At 40.0% G+C, this 24,083-nt stretch overlaps 1 protein-coding gene across 2 annotated transcripts in view; it reads right to left on the bottom strand.

Moving 5' to 3' along the window:
• The window catches only part of LOC115007619 (BMP/retinoic acid-inducible neural-specific protein 3-like), a 48,109-nt gene extending 27,525 nt beyond the window's left edge, over positions 1–20,584 (bottom strand). The window contains exons 1-2 of one of the 2 annotated variants that reach the window (XM_029430565.1): positions 20,466–20,584; positions 3,002–3,362 (exon numbers count right to left, since the gene is read on the bottom strand). In XM_029430565.1, the coding sequence (XP_029286425.1) occupies positions 3,002–3,222 (221 nt within the window). In that variant the 5' untranslated portion in view covers positions 3,223–3,362; positions 20,466–20,584. Of the gene's footprint in view, positions 1–3,001; positions 3,363–19,944; positions 20,248–20,465 lie in introns of those variants that run through there. The other variant, XM_029430563.1, reaches the window with a different exon arrangement.
• Positions 20,585–24,083: the final 3,499 nt, after the last annotated feature.

The raw sequence follows: 24,083 nt of genomic DNA on the forward strand, positions 1-24,083 counted from the left end.
AAAGTGGGCCTACTTTCTTCAATAAAATAACCCATACTGAATTTCTTTATGAGCCAGCTCCAGGTGTGAGCTCCCAAAATCATCACCACATTTCACCCCATCAATACAGGCACTGAAAGAGAGATATTATTTGCCAAAACAGGAAAAAACAGAAGCTTAGCAACAGCTGTATGCCTTCTGTCTTTGTCAGATATCTTTTCGAAATTGAATGGGACTGAATCCAAGTGAATTAAATTTAGGAAGATTTACAGGCTATTTACTTTTTAGGTTAGTTTTTCCTTTTAATATCATCGCTATTAATCAATGCCGCATTGTGGTAATCTAGAGAGCCTCAAACACAACCTTGCAGCTGACAGAAGCCTCTCAGGGGATTCTGTGATAATGCAGAGTAATAAGTACTAAGAGCTCACTAATCACTTGGCCACATGATAAGACCATTAATCTTGCCGCCCATGCAGCTCAGCTCCAACGGATCGCTGCCTTTTTTGCCAGAGAAGGAAATATTAAAAAGCTCTAACGTGGCAACCGATCACCGAAGCCATAAAGCATCCTTGCACCGATCCATAGATGTCAGGAACCCTGTCCGTCTATTTCCAGAAGCCTGGACAACATCCTCCTAAATGACGACAGATATGATTTATGACACAATCTCCGCTAATTTGGTGGCATGCCGATACCTCGGACTGTGTTGCTGTCATGACAAATCATCATTTCTTTCCGCTGCTAATCAACATATTTCAGTTGACCACCTGATCAGGTGGTCAACCCTGAGGGTTTGGAAGACTGCGGAATTAGATGTACAGCCAGCAACATTAAATACATCTGTCTCGGCATGTGCCAGATATCTTGTGAACATCGGCTGTGAGAAAGCTTTTCTGCATGACAACACAGGCCAAGTAATGCAGCCTGCCTACTAAATAACCATGAATAGGGTTTTCATCTTGTTCACTGTGTGCAATAATATAAAATATGCAGTTATATTGAATTCCTCCTCGACATCATTTTGATGTTACAATACAAAAGGTTAGCAAGGAAAAGCAAATGTACTTCTAATAAAAAACCCTCTGCAGCCGTGGAAACTCCTGTCACACTGCACTAGTGTCCACATGTTAGGATAAAACGCCCTTGGTATGACCTTGTCCTCGACTTTAATCTGTTCTTTAACTAATATATTACAACAGATGTACATTCGTAAATTAATTCAACCATCACAGATGAAAGTTCACTCCCTACCTGCCTCGTCTCGATCATTTAATTCAACTTCACCTGATTTTACTGCAGTGCGAGCAATATAATTTATACGAGACTGCTTTAATAAGGGTCAGATAGGGACATAGTGTGGATGGGTTTGAGGTTGCTGAAGTTCATATTTCTCATTTATTGTGAAACACCTCTCTAAATCTATATTTCTTTCTCTTACTTCACATCTCAAGATATGCAATAGTTGAGTGTAAATAGAATTAAAGGTACTAACAGGAAATATTGACTATAAATGAAAACATGCAGTTCTTTCTTCCAACATCCAATAATTATGCTTAATCATTAGATTTATATTGTAAAAACCCCTATACAAAATATTTCCTCTCAAACCATCTTATACATGCAATCAAAGTAATGTTAATTAAATGAAAGTAGATACTCATTACAATGACTGTAATATGGTATATTGGAGGTCCGTAGCCTTTGGGCAGCTGTGGTTGTGAACAGTTAACTGTTTCATGGCTGTGCTAAACTGCATTTAAAGGAATATGTTGACCTTTTGGGAAAGGTGTCACTCTTATGTCCACATGGTAAATATGATATGATATAATTCACACACGTAAGGCCTCAATCAGCTAGAGGCCGTGTTAGCAGTCTTGGGCGACTTCTTGTTATTGCTTTCAATGAGAGTGAAGCCTGTTGCTCGCTGCTTTTGTGTTGCTAAGCACATCATGTTATTCTTCTCTGCACGCCTCACATTTTTGAAAGGAGCACTCTGAATGCCTTGAGTTGAAAAATATGGCTAATTTCTTTGCTGTTTAACCTGTAGACATATAATTGAACTAGTGGTACATTTGATCACTCTGCAATTGTGATGTCAGGTGCTAGACTGTATATAACATTGGAAGTAGTCACCTTGACATTAACCATTGTTTTTTGGACTTTTGGCTGTTGTCATTTTGTTTTTTTGGAACCAGAAGTGGCGCGAGAGGGGTGAGCAAACTACAACTGAACATTTTAAGGCAACCAAAAGGTTACAGTGAACTTTTATGAACTGAAAACACACTGTGAAATGGTTACAGTTCTAAGACGAAAATATGGCAAGCACACAAACTGGACAACACCGTGGTAGCATCCTCTCAATAACCAGGAAGCCCTAAAGCATACGCTGTTTTATCCTATATTTTAGTGTGTCCACAATTTACAAAATAAAAAACATGACGTATTGAAGAAGACTTGAAACTAGCTATTGAGACCCTAATCTCACCTGAAAAATGTTTACTGATGTAATGCATCAAGTGAGAAGTAGCATAAGTTTCTCATAGACTTCTATACAATGTTTTTGCAACCAGAGGAGTTGTTCTCTGCTGGTCATTTGAGAGAACGTGGGTTCAAAGCACCTCCGCATTGGCCTTTCAGTGAGTTTGAAGAAGACAATGTTAGGAGTGGCTGCTGGCATCTTCCTATGACCACTGAAGATGTTGCTAATCCTTAAAATCAACACTGAGCTGTTTATTCATGTTAAATGAACTGAATCCTACACTACACTAAAGTGTTTATAAATACTAGCTGTGGCTCAGGACAAAAAACTGTGACTTTGTGAATTATACTAATCTAAATATGTAAACAAATAGAGTCAATCATATTATGTTAGTGGCATATATTTACACACAGAAGATCTTTCAAAGGACAACCATGGAGACAGTTTGATGTGGCTACTGGGATACGTGTCATGCATATAATAGGAGCAGTGATATAGCAGGAGTGTAAAGTGCCTCTTCATCCTGCTGTCATGACTCACCTGTAAATCTTGTATCTGGTGGAGAGGCCTTGCCGGTTCTTCTCCACAAAGTCGATGTACTCTGGGGAGTGGTGGAAAGGCCCTTTATCTGACAGGAGCCAGTCCAGGGGGCCCCCGGGCTTGTCATTGGGGATGCTGGCTGTGCCTGCTGCTGCTGTTACCGCAGACCGTAAACATACCCAGCAGTGAAGGCTCAGGCTGACAACGCCCCATAGAGCCATCAGAGATGGAGGGAGCGAGTGAGGGATGAGGGTGGTGATGGTAGGAGGGGTGCGTTCAGCAGCCAAAGCCACTTGTCGTTAGCTGGCTCCTCCACTGGGATGACCGGGGGACCTGCATCACCTCAACGCCCCCCGAACACCTAGAGAAAGACACAAACACACAGATAAGGATATATACAAACAGCCACGTCCAACAGATACAGAGATACAGAAACTTGACAATATGTCAAACATTAACAGCTCCATGTGGCAGATAGATGCTTGATTTGTCAATAGTTTGAAGGGATTGTATTACACAGACATTTGACATGATCCATTAATAGTCAACAATGTGGATAATTAATGCATCATTTTAGTAATTAATCAAAGAAAATGGCAAACATTCACATGCTGCAGCTTTTTAAATATAAGGATTTGCTGCTTTTCTTTTCTTTATTTACATATGTGTTATTCAATACTGTAATTACAGGCTGTCATCTTACACTAAAGAATAACCTTGATTCAACTTTTAAACACTAAACAATTCACACTTTCTGAAATGTCATCTACTGTTTTGACCATGAAACATATTACAGTGCTGTATTTTTCTATTACCATGCAATGCAAGCGCTGCCTACTAATTGAGAGCAAATTGGGGTTTAGTGTCTCGATCAAAGACCGTGATCTGCCAAAACAATTTGTTTCCTAAACACAACCAAGTAGTTTTGTTTGAATTTCCAACGTTAACCACATGTGCTGGTATCGATGTGTTGATGTATGCTTGTAGATTTGTCTGTATAACTGTTAGGGCGATTGAGGCTATGTAATGGTGTTGCATGTAAATGAATGTTTTTAGTGTCTGTTGATTTGTCTGTGTGTATATGTCCAGGGACTGCTGAATCTGGCAAGAATCATCTAGTTTTGTGTTGTTTTTTTAGATTAATGTTTGTTAATGCTTGGTGTATGTTTAATAAAGACTAATAATAACATTTAAAAACTGTGACCTTGCTACCGTATGTGATGAGTTGGGAATGTGAATGGGCTGTTAAATGTCAAACAAAAAGCTTAAAATGCCGAGACATGACAGACAAAATGTCTTTAAAAGTGGCGTGCTATTCATTCTCCTTCCCATGAGTCAAAGTGATCAAAGTGCTCAAATTGGGTAGACCGATTATGGCAATAGTGGATGTTTGGAAACAGCACTTATTCTAGAACATGATGTAGAACAATATAACACCAGTAGCAATGCAAGAAATCAAACTCCATGTCATGACAAATCATAATGTTTTCATTGACCCCTGATCAGGTGACTCGTTGAGAGATGGGAAGGCAACAGAACATAATGTACAAACAGATAGCAACATACATCATGATTCATGCATTATTGATACATATACAGTATATCGACTTTGAGGAACCTTTTTCTGCATGACAACACAGACCATCTATTGCAGTCTGCCATCTAAATAACCATGAATAGGGTTTTCATCTTGTCCACTGTGTGCACTAATATAAAATATGCAGTTGTATTGAATGTCTCCCTTATTTCATTATGATGTTACACAACTAAAAGTTCAGAATAAAAAACTAAATATAATAAAATAAAATAATAAAAAGCTGCAGCTGTGAACCCTACTGTCTCACTACTGTACAGTTGAGATAACCTCATCACATGTGTTGTTAGGAAAAAAACATCCTTGGAATGACCTTGTCCTCAACTTTAATATGTGTCTTAACCCAATGTCTTACAACAGATGTACATGTGCAAGTCATTCAACCAAGGCAGATGAAAGTTCATTCCCTTCCTTCCTCGTCTCTATCATTTAATTCAACTTCACCTGATTTAACGGCAGCACATTTCTTCGCAGGCGATGTAATTTCCACTAGAGCGCTTTAATAAGGGTCATGTAAGTACATATTTTAGGTGGATTTGAGGTTTCTGCAGTTCATGATTCATGTGAAATATGAAGACCACCTTTCTCAATCTAAAGAGTATAAATATTGTACTGTAGAACATGATGTAGAAGCAAATAACACCAGCAACAATCCATGGATCAATGAGTATGATGCCCTGGGGCATTCTGGGAGACTTCCCTACACACTACACTACACACTACAATACAATATTAATCAATATGAACTCATACTATTTGGTTGAGTCCATTAGAATGTTTTATTATTCGTGTTCATGTTTAAACATGTTGTTTTAAAATTAAATATTTAAAAATAATTTGAAAAAGAAAATATTTTCAACATTTTATAGACCGGAGGATTTAGTGATGATTTGTAAAAGGGAATGAATGATTGATCAATAATAAAAGTAACAGCCTTAAAACTAAAATTGGTTTTCTCAGGCGCTGGTTTGGAAAATGAGTCTTAAAGTTGAATGCACTGTCATGTGCTATGAATCAATCTTACTTTGATTCAATCAGCATTTCGTTATTGTTATGAGTCATCACTTCCTTCCTCCAAAGAAAACTATTTTTTGATCATATAGGGAGAGGTTTTGCAGACTTGACTAGTAATGTAACACATTTCTGCTGCAGCCCAACTTTGTGATTTACATAGATATTCTGATATATAGAATACAATATTCTTGCCGAGTACAACAGATTCTAACTGCTAGAAGTTATGATTCTAATGGAAATTCATCCCATTAAGTCAGCGTATAATTGCTGTGCTGCTGTTTTCAAAATTGGACTCATCATACTTCAACACTCGCTTTACTGTAACACGGAAACTATTAAGAGTTGTACTCATAAGCAAATCAAGGAATACATACCCTCACACACACACACACACACACACTCACACACACACACACACACACACACACAGAAACACACTTTTGTTGCTGAAATAAAATGTCTCCATTGCTGTCTTTTATCGGACTACCTGCTGTTCAAACTGTTGTCCAGGGCTTACATTAGTCTCCATCACCATCTCCAGACACGTCAATCATTTCGCCCGCAGTGACACACTTCTTTGCTGTGTTTGTGTGTGTGTCGGGGTCTAGGGAGGGTTTGAGTCCCATTACAGTATTCTGATGACAATCTGTCAAGTTAACTCAGCCATATGACCGTGTGTGTGGGTGTGCGCACATGTGCGTGGGTTTCAAAAATCATTACTCTCAGACAAACACAGCAGACTGTATTGGACGAGGGCACAACAGCTGGAGGTGGATAGAGAGAGCAGTAGATTTAAAATGTAATATTAAATATTATAATTCGGTCCTCTTGCATGCTTGAACGTTCAGTAGTTGGCCCTTATAGCTGTCTCTTTCTGTGATACATTTAGTAGTTTTAATAAGACCGGATGAGCTGTCAATTTGGAAATTGATTTCAGTCTGACATCGCTTGCATCGCTCCCCAGACTTTACCCTGCCTGCCCCCAGTGTGTGTGGGAGAGTGTGTGCACATTTCTATGTGTGTGTGTGTGTGTGTAAATACGCTATTACTATGTTTTAGTATGCTATCATGATAATGGGATTACAATGACTCGATTGGCAAATGTCTGGAGGTCTATGTGTTTTTGGTTAGTTGCCTGAAACATGGTCTGTGGTCAGTAAATACCCCACTTAAGAATTTTGAAGCTATTACGTGTCTTAAAAAAAAGTTGCTAACAGGTGGCTAAATGAGACTACAGAGGGTTGTCGGGTAGTCCGCCTCAAGCTTAGTGCTGGTAAAGTGAGTCATGCGGCCGTGGTGTAGTCTAGCTAAACAAACAATGTACAATTTCATTGTAACTACATTTGCATTATTTGCTCATTTGCATAGAAAGGGTCAATTTTCCTCAAGATGTATGCACATAACCTTATTTAAATATGTGCAAATAGCACAGGAGCAACGAGATGCTATTTGTTTGGCAGCGCAGTTAGGCGTGCAGTTCACTCTTTGCGGGTGCTTTGAGAATTACACGGTTTCTTTTTGTCTTATTTGTGCATGTTGAGCTGTCGCTAAAGCCGACCAATCCTTATGTGAATTCGCCCCTCCATATTTTTCTGTTAAAAACCTAGCATATTCACCAGGGCTGTTTTTGTCTAGTTTAGTTTTAACATTGTAATACTCAGGATAGACAGGTAAAAAAAATAACAAATTAAAATGAATCAAAATATATGCACTTTTTATTCCACTCTTTCTTCTCCAAACATGGTGCCTACATTACCCACGATGCACAACCCTAACATTTTCAGGTGTGTTATGCTAGAAGTAGCTAATGTAGCTTCAAACCTTTAGCCTCAAGCTGAGAAGAGGAGCGGGCTACATACATCTAAAATTTAGAAAATGCCTCAAGTGATGTTACTTGAAGACAATGTATCAGATTGCAAATCCCTGTGGACCCACCAAAGGCTTCATGGACACTTCTTTTTTTTCACATATGCAATAGTACTCCCCAAGACCTGTAACCAGGCCGGTGGAGTTCCCCTGAGCAAAATACAAGTCACGTTTAAACTCTTTCAGGTCTGTCATAGCATTCACATAAAAATCAATTTGAAAGCTATGCAGTGCTTTTACATGATCAAAACTGAAGCCTTGAGTCACTGGTTTGATTGAGTCTATCAACTCTCAAGTTAAGTCTCATGAGTGTATAGATTAATCAAGTGTCAGAACAGTGAAGTCCAAATCAAATTTCACATTCTCATTTGTGTGAGCCAGTATGGACTTTCAATTTACTGAATGTAACAAAGACCACACATCTCACACATTACAATTATTTACACAGATGTTTTTAGTTATTCACAGGGAGGAAGGAGTACAACACACTGGACAATATGAATACAATGATAAGAGTTAGGACGCTGGGAAACCCCCACAAAGCTCCTGTGTTCCTGTACTAAAACAGAAATGGGCGTGCATCAAATATTGTTTGTTGCTGTGCCTTGTCAGTGCAAAAATGCATCGTAAATGAATTATCATAAAGTAATTATCATAAAAGTTATCACTCATAGCTCCCCAGTACTTCACTATTTGCTTGGCCTGCTTTCTTTCCCCTGGTCCTGATTCCAGTTGTAAAAATAACACATTTGCAAACAGGCAGATAATTGACCAGAAGGCCAATGATCATAATGAAAGATAAATATCACACATCATATCATTGCATTTCCCAACCGTCAACACAAATGGTTCCATAATGTGATAGTCCAACATGCTCATGCTGCCAAATCATAATCGGCACAGAAATTGCAATGTGTGTCCCTTCGCAGTCTGACTCGAGTCAAACTCTCCAGTTTCAAGTCTGCAGTTCTGTTCACATTACAGACTTGATAAATCTTCACAGCACTGCTACTGACAGTAGAATAGGAGCAAGTATTAAGGTACCCAACACTGAAACAGCAAATTCTCCCCAATTCTCTCTTAACTTCTTTTGTTGTCGATGCCGTTAAGCTGTGAACGTTTCCTTCGCCAATTTTTGTTTTCATTCCAGTGGTGTTGAATAGTTTATTCGCACAGAGATGGAGCTGTCTTCCCGTCTGTTCTGTTATCTTCTGCCATGCTCGATGTTCCAGCATCACACTTTTCTCTCTATTGCTACAGCAGCGGAGGGCCATACAGCGAGCAGAGTCATACTTTGTGTGTGGTTTGACAGCATCTGACATTAAAGTTGTGTCTTACTCCACCAAGGAGGTTGTGCTTTCGGCTCAGTTTGTCAGTCTATTTGTCTGTTGTCTGTCAGCAGGATCATGAAGAAAACTACTGGTCCAATTTTTATGAACCTTGGAGGATGGGTCAGAAGCATGGGCCACGGAATAATCCATAACATTTTGGAGCAGATAGAAAAAACTGGACAGAAATGATTATTCACTTTTGTTAACATTACGAGATATGGCATTTGTGCTGCATTCATTTGGTGTTGGAATAATCAGAAAAGTGGGAAAATTCACTTGAACGCCCCATCAAGTCGGAACAACTACTCGGAAACAGCCATTAACGTGTTGTTTATACGCTCTGAGCAATAAAACACAACCTATCGTTTTCATAGTGTCCATGTTGTTTCCACATTACTACTTAAATCTCAGAAACACACCAAAGTCAGACTTCCCAACCCGGTAATTGGGACCTTCCAAGAAGCATGTGAATGCACCATCAGCCTTGGCGGATGTCTGCGCTCTCCGTGTAGTAACATTATAGTTATCTTAAAGCATCAGATTTGAGAATAAGTAGCTGTGTGACAATGTATGATAATGTATGACGACGTGTCTACGCTGCCATTAAATTGGCTTCAAAACAGCTACAAGTGCATCTTTTGTTAGGTGAGTCCAAAACTCCCCTTTGCTTTCACTTATAAAACATATTATAGGTGAAACACTTCCTTGCTTTACATGGTGCATGTTGTGTATAGAGTGACCTCTCTCAGAGGGGAGGTTGTGGTGTGTTAATAGCAAAACATAGCACAGAGGTCATATTAAAAGACTATTTAATCCTATCATCCTACAGGCAGCTGTCCAAAAAGCCGATGCAGGAAAACTCTGTCTGATCACTGTTGCTCACTTGCTCTCTTTTCCTTCCTCTCACACTTCTTTGTCTTTGGCTTTTGTCAGTCCATCCTCAAACAACCCACACTCTTCCTCCTCTGCATTCTCAAATACCTCTAAAACCCACTTTTGACTCACATCCTCCATGTTTTTTTTAAAACACTTGCTATGACAACCCTGTCTGTAAACATTCATTGTTTTCAGACAGGTCTGCACCAGCCTTATAATCACATTATCGCCCCCCAAACAAAGCCATCAACTAAGCCTTTGTTATCAGCTGCCTGGAAGATATCAGATACATGGCATTTTCACTTACAAGGGCATTATGTCACATGTTCAACCTTATGTAACCGCCGCTTTTCATAAAACAATGTTAGAAAATGCTCCTCCTCGAGGCAGGAAGTCCTCAAATTAATCAAAATGAAAAAAAAATCAAATGTTGGATGATACAACAATAAGGAATTTTCAATTCAAGCGGGAGGCAAGCACCCGGGCTGCAGTGAATCCACTCAAACATGATTTTTCACAACGTGGGCCACCAATAACCCGGGGCTGTTTGGAACCTCTGTATAAAATGAAAGCTCTGTTTGTTCCTGTGATGTCCTCTCAATGGAATTGTGAGCAGAGTGCAAATGATGGGGGAATAGATTTTCCCACACATGAATGTAATGAGAACTTTCATTCTCCGAACAGGCAAATGCCAAGAACAATATCGGCGAGAGGCAAGATGTGGCATCCTACAGCAAACACAGCTCTTTACCAATTATCCATGTAGATGTTAGCGACTTAAGTGACTGTTTTGTTTGTTTTAATGTTTTTATAATCTTCTTTCAGATTATGAAAACCTTGCCAGACATACTCTCAGAGCACCAAGGTAATCATAATGTTAAATAACATTTTGAAAGAACAGTATAAACTGTCAGAAAGCATTTTTTCCTGTTTTTTAAAACATCCATTACTGGGCCCTCAAGGTTTAGAAATGGCTCTTTGGCGAAATAAACAGACAGCTTGTGGCTCCCATGCACAATTACCGTAGCCTTGTCATGGGACGGACAATTTTTCGTTCATAAAAAATGTCTGACACATTTTCTTGTGTGTGTGCAACCTTTCTTTGAATAGAGAGAAAGTGCAGAGATTTGCTATTTATCTTTTAAATGACACCAATGTCAAGGTCATGTGTATTTCTGCAGGGAAGAAATATCCCATTTGGAAGTATTTTATGTTCTGCCAGTACAACAGAGAAAGGAGGGTGTTAAACAAATGACCGTTCGAGTGAGGCGCAGCCAACAGTGGATCAACCGCTACAACATTTTTACGCTGGCTGCCCGTCATAATGACAGGCTATATTCAGTAAACGCCACTGAATATCAAATACTTCAGCTGCAAAAATACTTAACAAGTCGGCTATGATGACTCATATCATCCACAATGTCGTCTCATTATTTGACCAAAAGGCCCAGCAAATTAATGGCAGAGCAAAGAGTGCTGTGTTTCCCTGCTGTTTATTTTTCCTCAGGCAATTTACTGTTGAATGAAAACATACAGATAGCTTTGTGCTATAAAAGGTCTCTGAGAGGGATTTTAAACATTCAATATTAACCAAGGATTCGCTATTTACTCGTCAAACCAGTATGACTATGACAATGTCCACAAATGAGATTTGGACAACTTCAACAACATAAATTCATTCAACGAACCGAAGCAACTTCGGATTGAAAAACAGGAGTCCATGTTGGAAGACCAGCAGTCAAGCAAAAAGGAAAACATGCTCATAACGTACTCATATCTCGGAGTGTTTTTCCCTAAGGCATGATGTTAAAAAAGTAAACAGAATGATGAGTTTGAGTCAAAGGAATTTTTATCACCAGCACTACTGGTGGTTACATTAAGGTATGACGTACACAGTGTGTGCCTGGCAGGTCCCGCGGCTATGTGGGAAATATCATCTCTCTTTGTATTCCCACTTTTTCTCTGAATGATCAAGGGAGAGGCATTCAAATGATGGAAAAAAAACTGTATTTGAAATCTTGTATAGCAGCCTCTGAAAAAAGGAAAAAAAGATTTTCAAATTTGTCCTTCAGTGAGAGAGATAATTTCATAGAAGCTGCTGATATTATTGACATTACTCAATACATTCTGTGATTGATTCACAGACTTTGTGAGCTAAATTAACTAAATTGTCAGTCTTGCCACTTTGTGTTAATATCTCGATTGATTTCGCTAAAGAGAACATCCAAAACAAGCTCACTTATTGGCCTTTCCTACCAATTTGTCGCACTTGTGATGAATAGATTTATCTGTCTTCACAGGATTTCGGAGCACTTCTTCCAGGCTGTACTGCAGCACTTCCTGTAACTTTGTGCGACTGCCAGAATGACATGTTCCCTCCAGAGTTACAGGCCTAGCTACTGACTGCAGTGTTGGATCTTGACTCTCACCCTGTCTTTTGGAGGATACAGTAAGCTTGATGAGATGTGGGAACTCCCAAGCCTAATCTTTTCTTATGGATTTCAGCAGCCGTTATCATTGGAGGGACAAAACAGAGCATTCATGCGCCAAACATCTGCTCGCTTCTAGGATGCCAGAGCTGTAACGGTCATCTACCTGAGCTTTGTGTATGTGTGTGTGTGTGTGTGTGTGTGTGTGTGTGTGTGTGTGTGTGCGTGTGTGTGTGTGTGTGTGTGTGTGTGTGTGTGTGTGTGGTGCGTATGTGAGTGTGCGTGTAGATGTATGCATGTATGTGTGGTTTCTGCAGTGTGTGTCAATACCCATAACTGGAACAGTCACCACAGCAGATCCTCTGAGTTGGCACTGCAAGTATGCAAATTGAAATTAGTCTCTTTTTGTGATATCTCACACTTTGAACACATTTGAAGGGAAATGATGGTGGGGAAAGAGTGTAGGCGCACAATTTGCATGGTAGGGGGGAGGGGGGTTTTGATTAAAACATTTCTTTCATTAGAATTTTCTCCAACAGTATCCACTTTGTAACTTGTCTGCGAGCCAACCCCAAAATCATCCTCAAAGTAGGGAAACAGGAACTGATAAACTTTACATCTTCCCCTCCGTGCTGACTAATGAGGTTTTTGGCCCTAATTAACCCAGTTATCTTCCCTCCTACAACTGTCAACAATACCTCTCATACTAGCGCCAGCGGTAAAACACAGCCTTTGTGAAATTATAATATATGACTGCCAGTTGCACTCATCCGGCTGTCTTACAAACAAATACAAAGGATGAGCTCCCGTGGTGTCCTAGGAAGAAGACATCAAAGACAAAACATGTCACGTTGTAAATGCTTACATGCACACACACACACATGTAGAGATCTACAAGCGTGCATATAAAAGCATCAGACATGAAGACTCCGAGCAGTAGTACGGGAACCATAGTGCTCGGCTGCTGTGGGGAAGGTCAAATGAATTGTGTTTGTATGTGAGATTGTTTTTTTTCTTTTTGCGCAAAGTTTTGTGTAGGTGTTGTTCTGTGGACTGCTGAATTTACTTTTAGGCCTCCTTGAGATTTTGAGGATCTAATTTAGTGACGGAGGGTTTTCAAAAAATAACCCACCCAAGACATTCTGTATTTCTTGATTATGGTCTTCAAGTTCAAATTGTGATTCAGTAAGCTAACACGTTGGACCACATTTTCATGCATTAACATTTGTTTTAATGATTCCTGCTTTTATCACTGTAAAGTCTGACTTAAACTATGCAGATTTGCATTTTGGCTGCAATATTCTTTATCTCTTATAATCCTCTTTGTATGTAAATTAGTTTTAGTGAAGCCACACAACAAAGAAACGTATTTACATTTGTTATTTAAATGGGCGGCTGGTATAATGATGTAGAATACTATATAGGGAGATACTGTATATTTAGATATATTGTCAATAAGAACACAATACAAACTTAGGCTTTCTTAAACCTTCCTGATTGTTTGGGGTTCCATACGACCCACTGCTGCATGTTTTTTTGTTTTTTTTTCTCCGTCCTTTCCCTGACAATTTATTATAGTGGTAACCATTCTCCTTGCCACAAACTGGGCTTAGGCATTTGTAGAGACGCTGTCCTCCAAGAAAGAACACAGCATTTTCCTTGAGTGCCCCAAAATGACATGTGTTTACGTTCAAGTGACTAAGGCCTCGTCCTCAAGGACACACATTTCCTTTTGTACATAGCTTTTTCTATGCATGTTGGACTTTTGTCCACACACAAAAAAAGTTTTAGGTCGCTGAAAGCTGACTTTTTGTGAAACTCCATCCAGTGTGAAGATTTTCAGATACTTCGTTTTCAATGTTGACAGAAAAATAATTTTTGGCTTGTAACGTCAGTGTGCGCAGTTATCTCCTTCGTGAGACGTCACAGATAAGGCAACATTTTGTGCAATGACGGACGTGGCCAAAATAGTGCTGCTTCTAACCTTTTTAACAGGACTTTTTACATAATTAAACTTAAATGTACAGTTACTCTTCGGTTGCGCTACGGAGGTCACTGTGACATTATCCAACATTCCCACGACACAGACCCCACCGCCAACGTCGGCAGTTTTGGATGGTGTGTGTGTGTGTGTGTCCCAACCTATCCACTGACCTTGACAGCTATACAATTGTCTTTTAACATTTTCAAATGGACTGAGAATGTTTTTTAAACAATGCTTGTGTGGACGGGATTTTTGTTTAGGATGAAGGAGGAAAAACCCTGTTTTTAAAATACCTGTGTACGTAGCCATAGTGCTTATGATGGGATCAAAGTAAAAAGTAAGGTAACATTGTCATACAGTGACAAAGTCTGCGGAGGAGGGTGGGTAACGTTAACCATTTTATCTTTTCTCTATTTTAAACTAAACCCAAATCTTTCTCTAAACCTAAACCTAAAAGTCGTTTTTGAGCCTAAACCCAACCAAATCCTAACCATAGCATTGTCACATCATAAAACAGACTAATATTCTAACAGGGATTTGTAACAGTTGAGGCGTCACAAAACATCACAAAACAATCAGAAATGCCTGCGGATAAGATAATATTTCATATGTCTTGTATTATGGGCTATTCATAAGACGTTTTATGTTCCCTTTGTTTGCCAAATGTCATTCACAGTCGAAGTAATGTACGATATGTTATCATACTACATACTGACATGTCTTATGCTTTAAGCCCCCGGAGCTCTAACTCCATGTTAGAACTTGCCAACACATTGGTGAAATACTCCAGGGACCAGTGAGGGGTACTGTCGTGTAAAAACAAAGCACCACCAATAATCCATCACAGATTGAGAGTGTATTCATTGTAACCTTGTGTTACAGCTGGAGTCTCAGACCCCAAACAGAAGTCATTGTCTGTAGCTGGCTACTGAAACAAGGAATTATCATGACATTAGTTCACGTCAGGAAGTATCAAGCTGATAAAACAATGTTCAGAATAAACTAAGCTTCTAGGTCATTGGGCAAAAATTCCATAATAACCTTTCAGCATATTGTAATTTGAATGGACTGAGAGAAAAGCAGACTTCTGCACCTCCTCCTGGCTCCATTTTCAGGCTTAAGAACATGTAGCCCGTGACGGGAGACTTTAGCCAATCACAGATCATTTCAGAGAGAGAGCTTTCCTAGCGGACGTCCCTTTAGATGAAAGCCTGATTCAAGGGCGGAATATATTGTAGGAAATGTTGCTATTCCAGCAATGGCAACAACTGCCTACCAAGCAAAGCAACCTAAAACCAGAAGTCGCACATAACAGAAAGAGAGTCTGAAAGAGAGTCTGACAATAAACGCAGTAAAACGCGTCAATATTGTCAAAGCGTTTCAGAGATGGAGGGAAATTTTCGGTGATAGTTTAGTCTTCTGCTAACAGTAGCCTAAGGCTTACAGCTGCAGCGAATACAACTTGATGTTATGGTAGCTAGGAATAGCATCCAATCGCAGCATGTCATCTCATAGGGCTTTACAGGCCCATACGATTGCAATGAAAACAGGACGGTGATTCTTATTGAACTGCTGCTATATAACAGCATCAGGTTCTCATACTCGTACAGGTTATTGTATGAAGCGTGTGCATGTGTCTGTGCTCCTCTAGGGGAGGGCCTTAGAACAGAAAGGGGGGTAGGGATGGGACGATTTAGGATTTTATCATGGATAGTGACAAAAAATACAAAACACTTACAATAAGCTGATTGTGGTGGAATTCCATTATCGGGATAATTGTAAAAAGTGACATGAAAAAAGCTGCCTTGCTCAATATTATTGTAGGGATGGAAAAAATACAGCCTGAGGGAAATAAGGGAATTGTTACGTAAATAGAATATTTATTTGGTGGAGCCCATCCTTTATTTACGTATGTTGTTTTTCACTAAAAAAGGATGTCCTATCTATGATCCAATTAAAATGTCAGGTAAAGTTATTCAAGTATGTTTTAGGTCCATTTTAGGATTTTTAAGCATATTTTGATGATTATCGGGATAATAATCGTGAATTGCAATTATTTTTGCCAGGATAATTGTGACATGAAATGTTCAATCATCTCATGCCTACAGGGGGCAGCTGCACGAGGACGGCAGGAGGATTTTTGCCTTTTTCAGAAAACAGCTTACGCCAGCTTTAAGGAGACTCAGCTTTGTCACATCAGAAACTGTCTCTTTGTAGAATCCCATTGAATCTTTCTACCGATGTTTACGAAATAAGACGGTAGCTTATTAACACGGAGAAACTCGACTGCAGACATCTATAAGGCCTGCATGGAAACAGATCAGACCAGCAAGTTCTTCCTCTCTCAAAAGCGACATGGAACTTTGGCTGGAGGAAGAAATAAACTGATAACAAACACAACAAACCATCCTTTTTTTAACACGCCGACAATTCATTATAGAAGACGGATACCTGATACTGTATATTTACCATCATTACGCAAAAATGAAAAACATGATCAAAAAAAGTTGGCTTTGAGTGTTGACAGTCAATATAGTTATGCAAGTACAGTGTGTGTGTGTCTGTGTGTGTGTGTGTGTGTGTGTGTGTGTGTGTGTGTGTGTGTGTGATTGTCAGACTGTATACACTATGTGTTTCTATTTTCTCCTTGATGGCTGTGGCAGCAATAGGAGATTAATTATAGAGGCGGATTCAATCAATTACTCAGCTGGTGGCCAATATATGTGTGTACATGTGAGGCTTTTAACAAGGTAAAATGAAACGTGCAATTTTCAATCTGCAAGGGTGTTGTAACAAATCATTTTAAGGTATTGTGCATAAAAACTCAAGACGAAAGCAAACAGGGGAAACATCAGCTTAATAATTGCTACCCGGACTCTAAACTTCTCGCTTGTACATTTTTATATGGCTGCATATCACCGAGTGAACATACAGGGAGTGAGACTTCTATAAATCACAGTAAAACACAAATAGACCTCTTCTGGCCTTTTACAAACAGGGACAAAGGTTGCTCTTAAATTAAAGTGACGCATTCCTTTTCGCACTTATCTCTCTGGCTTTTTATTTCTTTCTTTTGCTGGTGTCCTCTACTTATACACCGGCAAATTTAAACATAATTATGTTCTATTCTTACTTCACCTCAGATGTAGAAAGCATGCAATCTATTCAAACTGTAATTTTCATGTCATCTTGTTTGAAGCTCAACCTTTTCACCTTTCGTGGCACAAAATACAGTGGGATAGGGCACAACATTATTTACCATTGTTTGAAAGGGAACCAGAAATTTGGGCATTCTCACCACGTGATTCCCGATTCCCATTTTGAAAATACAACATTCAAAAGTTCCTTTTAAAAGCAGCTCTAACTGATATGTGTGACAATAATATTCTTTGTGTTAAGGAGGAGTTATTTGACATATACTTACACGGTGAGTAATGTTGGTCATGCCTTTAGTTTGTCCTTGGTTATGATAGTTGAATTTCTGAGGCTTGCCAGTTCTAGTGAAAATAAGTATGCACTTTACACTATAATGAAATTGAGCACTTTGCGTTTTGTGACTCACTGCAAATTTGTTGTCAGAGCAGTGTTTGTCCGTTAGCGTGTGTGTGCTTTTATATAATTATGTTCAGACTCATTCAATTACCAGTGGCCTCAGAAAGAGATTTTGGTTTAATGCAACAGTCGGACTTAATCTGAGATATTCTTTTTTGTCAGTCTCAAATCCCTCAGACATTTTTCTGTTCCCTTCTTCTGTTTTATTCTCATCTGCTCATCTCTCCAACTTTTTCATTCTCTCCCTCTAACCTGCTCTTCTCCAACAGCTTAGATTGAAGTCAAACTGGTCTGTTTGCTTATTATCATAAAATAATAGGCTGTGGAGATTGAGAAGATCCTTGCAAAACTTGACCCCGAAATACCACCAAAACCTGCATAGTCAATCATTTCTTCTTTTCATCCCATTTCCTTTTTTTCCTCTCTTCCTTCCTTTCTTTCTACCCCTTATCTTCTAATTTCAGACTTCATTTTTACCTGCCTCATCTAACTGCCATTTCCCAGCTAAAATATGTTAGGATCAGATATACTGCAGTGCTATTTCACACAGCAAAGGCCCTCATTCATTACGTCAAACACTTGTTAGCTTTCCATCCCACCCAAAGCTAAGCAATGGAGAACCATTTTGCATGAAACTGAAACTGCATTTACTCAACGGAGTAATGTCATTCCCTTGTGATGTGTTTACAGTGGCTGTGGGTGGGGGGGTGGCAGATTTCCTTTCGTTTCCTCCCTCATCTTCCATTCTCTCCCCAGCCATCACACCTACGAATGATGCCTCATCCAGTGCTATCAGGCACCCAACACTAAACTGTAAGAACAAGGAGCCCTCTCAGGCATGTAATTCCTCCTGTTGGCATTAGTCTAGAAGCCCATAGATGGCTCTCTGCTCAGTCACAGTTGCTGTGTAAAAGTGTTATTCAAGCTCAATTTGTCTCTTTTCAAGTATATGCCCATCAGAGGCAGCTGGTTGTATCATCAACAAGCAAATCCACACACTCACAAGCAAAAGACAGCCAAAAAGAGTCGACATATAAACATCAAGCCTGGCTTGGACATCATAACAATGATAAAATGTAGAAATGTGTTAAGCTGGTCACTTCTTTCTTTTTGTGGGGCAGGTGAGCGATACAGGGAGAGAAATCTCTCTTTTCATAGGAGGAGACAGAGTGCCTTTCAGGCCTCGACACGGTCGGGTTCACCAGTCTCCCAGGATAGATGAGGACAGCGCTGAACAGTGGCCCTGTTGTGGCCCTATAAAAACTGAGGCTTTGGCACTTCTGCCTAACATTGGCAAGTGGCAATGAGAATTACAGCAGTGATTCACTGTTTTTTCTGTCCACCATAAAGCTCTGTTGCAAAACTACCTTCCCGCCAATGGAGTAGGTTATTCACTCTAAGATACTGGTTTTATTCTAAAGTTACATTATAAATACTTTAAATAACACCTATGCCAGCCCTTGGGGCCAATATGATCGTATTTTAAATGTTATTTGTTTTCTTCGAGGGCATCTGGCTCGTTATCAGAGCCCCCACTGACGATCCCATAAGGCTGCCCTGACTCATGTGCCTTCTTTGAGGGTGACGCTTGAGGGTGAAATGTATAATTATGAAATCACTGGGACTTTTTCTATTTGTTTTTTAGAGCAAGCTGGGTTTTCTGCCCCGCTGGTACTTGGCAAACTGTGCTCCGTGCACAAATCAGTGTTAGAGATCTGATCTTCTACAGGCGAGAATGCCAATACACCCTAAGGAATATAGATTAGAGATGTTTGTTGAAAAGGCAAATAGAGGGTGGCGGTGTTGGTTAGGGAGGAGATGGGAGGAAGGCGAACAGTGAGGAAGGGAGGAGATGAGTCCAAATGTGCTCATGTATATACTGACAAGGCATGAAAAGCAATATTGTGTGCGCTTTTCCTGAAAGCGGCAGTAGATTGTTTGTGTGTGTGTGTGTGTGTGTGTGTGTGTGTGTGTGTGTGTGTGTGTGTGTGTGTGTGTGTGTTTTATGCAAGCGTGAGTCAGGTTTGTGCAGATGAGTGTGTATCTGTGTTTCCATGGGAGTTTGTGCTTGCATTGTGGTTAAGCCTCAGAAAGAATTTCACACATGTCACAGTACAGCAGATATCAGAATACTATCCAGGTCAAGTAAACTGCTGGGATGGTGTTATTTCCCAGAGAAGATACAAAAAACATTAGCAGAAAATATCTACAGGTAGGTGGTTTAGATGTTTAGGAATTCTACATCATATTCACACATCCAAAATCGACAGAATAAATGTATGATGTGAAGAACTCACCGCGGTTTGGAACAGCAGATAAAGTTTAACTCAGTATTTCCCATTCTCTTGCTGAATCGCGTTGGCTCTCAACTGCCGATATTGTAAACTCATTTCACAGTTTATCAGGGTTCAATATCAACTCCGCGGGAGGGGGGGGGGAAACAGCCCTTTCAAAAAACACTAGTACACGCTCAGGGATCCGAGAAGGGGGAAAAGTGATCGGTGGTGAAGGCTGCTCCGGAGCAATCCGTCGCACGGTTCTACACCGGTGAGAAACTTTGACTTTCGCTGGGGGGTGAAAAGTCGGCTTCTTCCAGTGTAATTCAGTTCCTGGAAGCAGAGGCTTTGACCTTTCTGGGGATAATGACTTTACAAAATGAAATCATCCAGCAGGAGATGTAGTCAAGAGCAGAGACGAGGAGAGAGAGAGAGAGAGAGGGGAGAGAGGGGAGAGAGGAAGAGAGACTCAAGGAACGCAAAGGGGCTGTCGATTACAGGATTTAAAAAGACGCGTTTGCGTATTTGTCTCAGCCACAAACCTGCTGGATCCAGCGTCGGACAGATGCGACGGAATGCGGCTACCGGGACGCAGACAGCCGCCCCCACGAAGACTGTTAAATCTCCCGTTATGAATTCCACCCCACAGCAGTGTTTTCCCCTTACTTGACCCGCCTACTCTGTATCGCTGTGTGAAGGAGCGCAGCAGCCAGATCCTATAGAAGCTCTGGGTCGGCGCCACAGCAGCACATAACAGGCATGGGCGCCTGAGCTCTCTGTGCTCCTCTCTCACTTAGTCACATGTTTAAGACACAAGTAACCCTCTGTAATAGCTGCCAAAGGAGTGTAGACTGAGTTACGCGGCGTGGCGAGAATGATAACAAGTGTTTTGTTAACAGTCTCGCTCAACCTCTCCTTCTCACTTTAAATGAAAAGTACGGGTGTGCACTAAGCGGAATGACACTTTTGTCATTAACTTTATGTCTTAATATAGTTGGTGTCGCAGTTATTTATCAAGGGGGCAATGGGAGTCGTTGGATATCCCCATGACTGCTGGGCTGGTCCATGTCCAAATAAAGCGCCCCCAGAGGGGACGTCAACATTTAAGTCCTGATGTGTGTGCGCTGTCACATTAGACAGAGGAGAGCGAAGGTGTTGAGCAAAATGCATAATCCTCTTTGGTTTTCTCTTGTGGAACATGCCTATGCATGAACGGCGAGTCATTTGTTGGCACTGCAAAGGCAGCTTTGCTAAAAGCACAACGCAGCAGAGGCTACTGAGTGAATTCATATATGCTGGCATTTTCATAATGACTATGACGGCACACATTATAGTAAGAGGGATCAGAGCTGTTAAATTATATGCTAATGTCTACCTGGTTTCATTTCGGATTGCATTGATTAAAACAAGTGTGCAGAGTGTTTAGGATTTGAACTGGTCAGGAAGGCAGATTATTTAGTTTAGTTTAGTTGAATTATAGGCCTATAATTTAAATCCCTCAGTGACTAGAGCTGCACATATTAAGTGACTAGTTGTCAACTATTAAATTGATCACTAAATATGCTGATATGTATTTATATATATTTCCCTTTTTATGATAACCAAAAGTCAAAATGTTCAGATTCCAGTTTTTTTTAAACTCCTCTATCTTCGAGTTGTGAGCAAAACAACATTATCTTGGGCTACAGGAAACACTGATTGACTTTTTTAAACCATTTTATGACATGTTATAGACCAAACAACGTATTGATTAATTGAGAAAATAATCGATAGTTGCAGCCCTAAAGTGGACACTCTCCTGTGTAAGTGGGTTTTAACCCCACAATGGCTATACGTTTAGTTTAGTTTATTTAAATATAGACATCACAGTATCATGAATGTCACATACATTTATGCCGGAGAACCAAATGCACTGTGTTTGTAGCAAAATGCTAATTTACAACACCTGTCAACAGGATGCTTTTAAACAAAGTAATTTCTAAATAATTAGTATGAACATTAAATATCAACTATAGAAATGCAAAATGCTATATTTGTGGCTATTAGTTTTTTCCGTGTGACAGATGCATGCATGTTATGTGTGCTGATAAACATTGAGACATGTAATTTATGTGATGGATTAGGCTGCTGTATACACGGTACAGTGTGTGCAGTGTCCATCGGACATGTGTTAACTCCTGATTCAGCTGTGACTACAGAAAAGAAACTAAATCTACCCAGAAACAGCAGAAATTATTCTGAGCAAGCAATCAGGTCCTGGCATTCTAAAGGCACAGCAGCCTCAGTGTGGTGCTAATTAACCCAGTTCCCCGTGCATTTCAGTGTCCATTTAGTATGCAGTGCTGTGTTGTAGCTGTCCGTGGTTCTGAAGTTGATTTATGTCGCGTCCCAGCAGAGATTTGTGCCAGATTCGGTGTGACACAGACTCCGTTCTATATTCCTAACTGTCAACTTCGATCAGAACGGTGCCGCAAAAAAATTGACACCTTGTTACAAAATGTTATTAATTTAACCATTTCCTTAAGTTTTCATTCATCTGCGTGCTACTTTAGAGAAACGACAGCGTTGTTCCCATCCCAATCCGTTTATCATTCATATTGAACCTTTCCTGCTCCGTGGTTGTTGTCGTATGTGATAGGCTTGTGGATGGGGTGCTGTCCGTGGTGCTGAATAACCAGCGTCACACTGTTTGGAGCCCCTGGGATCATCAAAGTTTAACTTTTAGATTAAAAAGGGCTTAAATGCTTGATTGGATGAGTTGATTCAGAGTATTTATTTAAGCCAAGCCTTACCAAGAGTGATGTCCTTACATAACAGCTAACACAACATAATAATTACTAAGCACTTTATGTGATTGTTTGACGAAAACACTTCACCAAAACCAACAGTTCACTGGATATACTTTCTTTTTTTTTTTTATTGTAAATGGCTCTTCATCTGAAACAGTGTCCCTTTCTTCTTGGCCATGACCCGCTAAGTACTTTAATTCCATTAATTTTGCTATCAACCATTAATGACCGCCATTAGCATATTAATGACTGATGTTCATGAAATGGATCTCCATCATGTCTGGTGGAACTGGAGCAACCCGGTGGATTTACCGCTACAGCGTCTTTGATGAGCAAGGCTGTGTAACTAATTTACACCTTAAGCACAGTCTCATTAGAGGACCTGGGAGTGCCTTGAGTGCATCACATTTATTTTAACTCTGTGACTGTCTGGATGGGTGCTGGAAATGTTCCTCCAATAGGAAGAGGGCTGTCGTGTGAAACATTTGGCCTTTCTTCGTTTTCTTAAGCCAGCGTTCTGTTCAAAAACAAGTTCACGTCCATGTCAGAGATGAGTCATTCGTGAATCAGGGATATAACCTTATAGTGGTTGAAGCTGTTGGCTTTTGCTCGCATGCTTGTTTGATTTTACATTTTTGACAATACTTTTAACACACAACAGGATTTGCGTTTTTTTATCACCACTCTGTGTTCCATCTTAGTGGATCTTAATGTAACACAATGCCTGACTAGCCAGGCTCCTACAGATTCTTAAGGCAATTCCTCCACAGTCACACACAAGCTGAACCCCTCTATAATTTGACCTTAGCCGTCTCCAATATCCCTCAGGCAGCCATGGAGGACGGTTGATTCAGATAACTCCATTCCACTGGGCCTGTGAAATGCATTTAGGTCTGTTCAACTAAGAGCCCATTCATTTTGGCTCCATTTCACCGTCTATCATTTCCCCAGAATACCATCAGACCAGCAGTTATCTATTCTATATTTAAAGCAGCTAGGATTATTTGGTGCAGGGATGAATATACCTCATACTTCATACAGATTACCTCGAGCTATCTTGTGTTACCTTCCATCTATTGCTGCACTACAGATTCAGTATTAGAATATAAGCCAGCGCCAGCAGTATCATCGTCTGTTTATTATGCTGTATGCTTATCACTGCTTACCCAGGACAAAAGGTTCATGAACAGAAGGAACTTTTAAACTGCTCAGAGGCAATATTCAACTTTTTTGTCTCATTACAAAGTAAATTCTGCTTCTTCCCCTCTTGAATTTTTAAGAAGTGAAGTAGAAACCATTGTTATTTACCCTTTGTTGAACACAGCAAAATCTCAAGAACAAACCCATTGACACCGCTTCTTACTGGTTGCG

Source organism: Cottoperca gobio, chromosome 4 (assembly GCF_900634415.1).
Source record: "Cottoperca gobio chromosome 4, fCotGob3.1, whole genome shotgun sequence".
NCBI classification, from domain to species: Eukaryota; Metazoa; Chordata; class Actinopteri; order Perciformes; family Bovichtidae; genus Cottoperca; species Cottoperca gobio.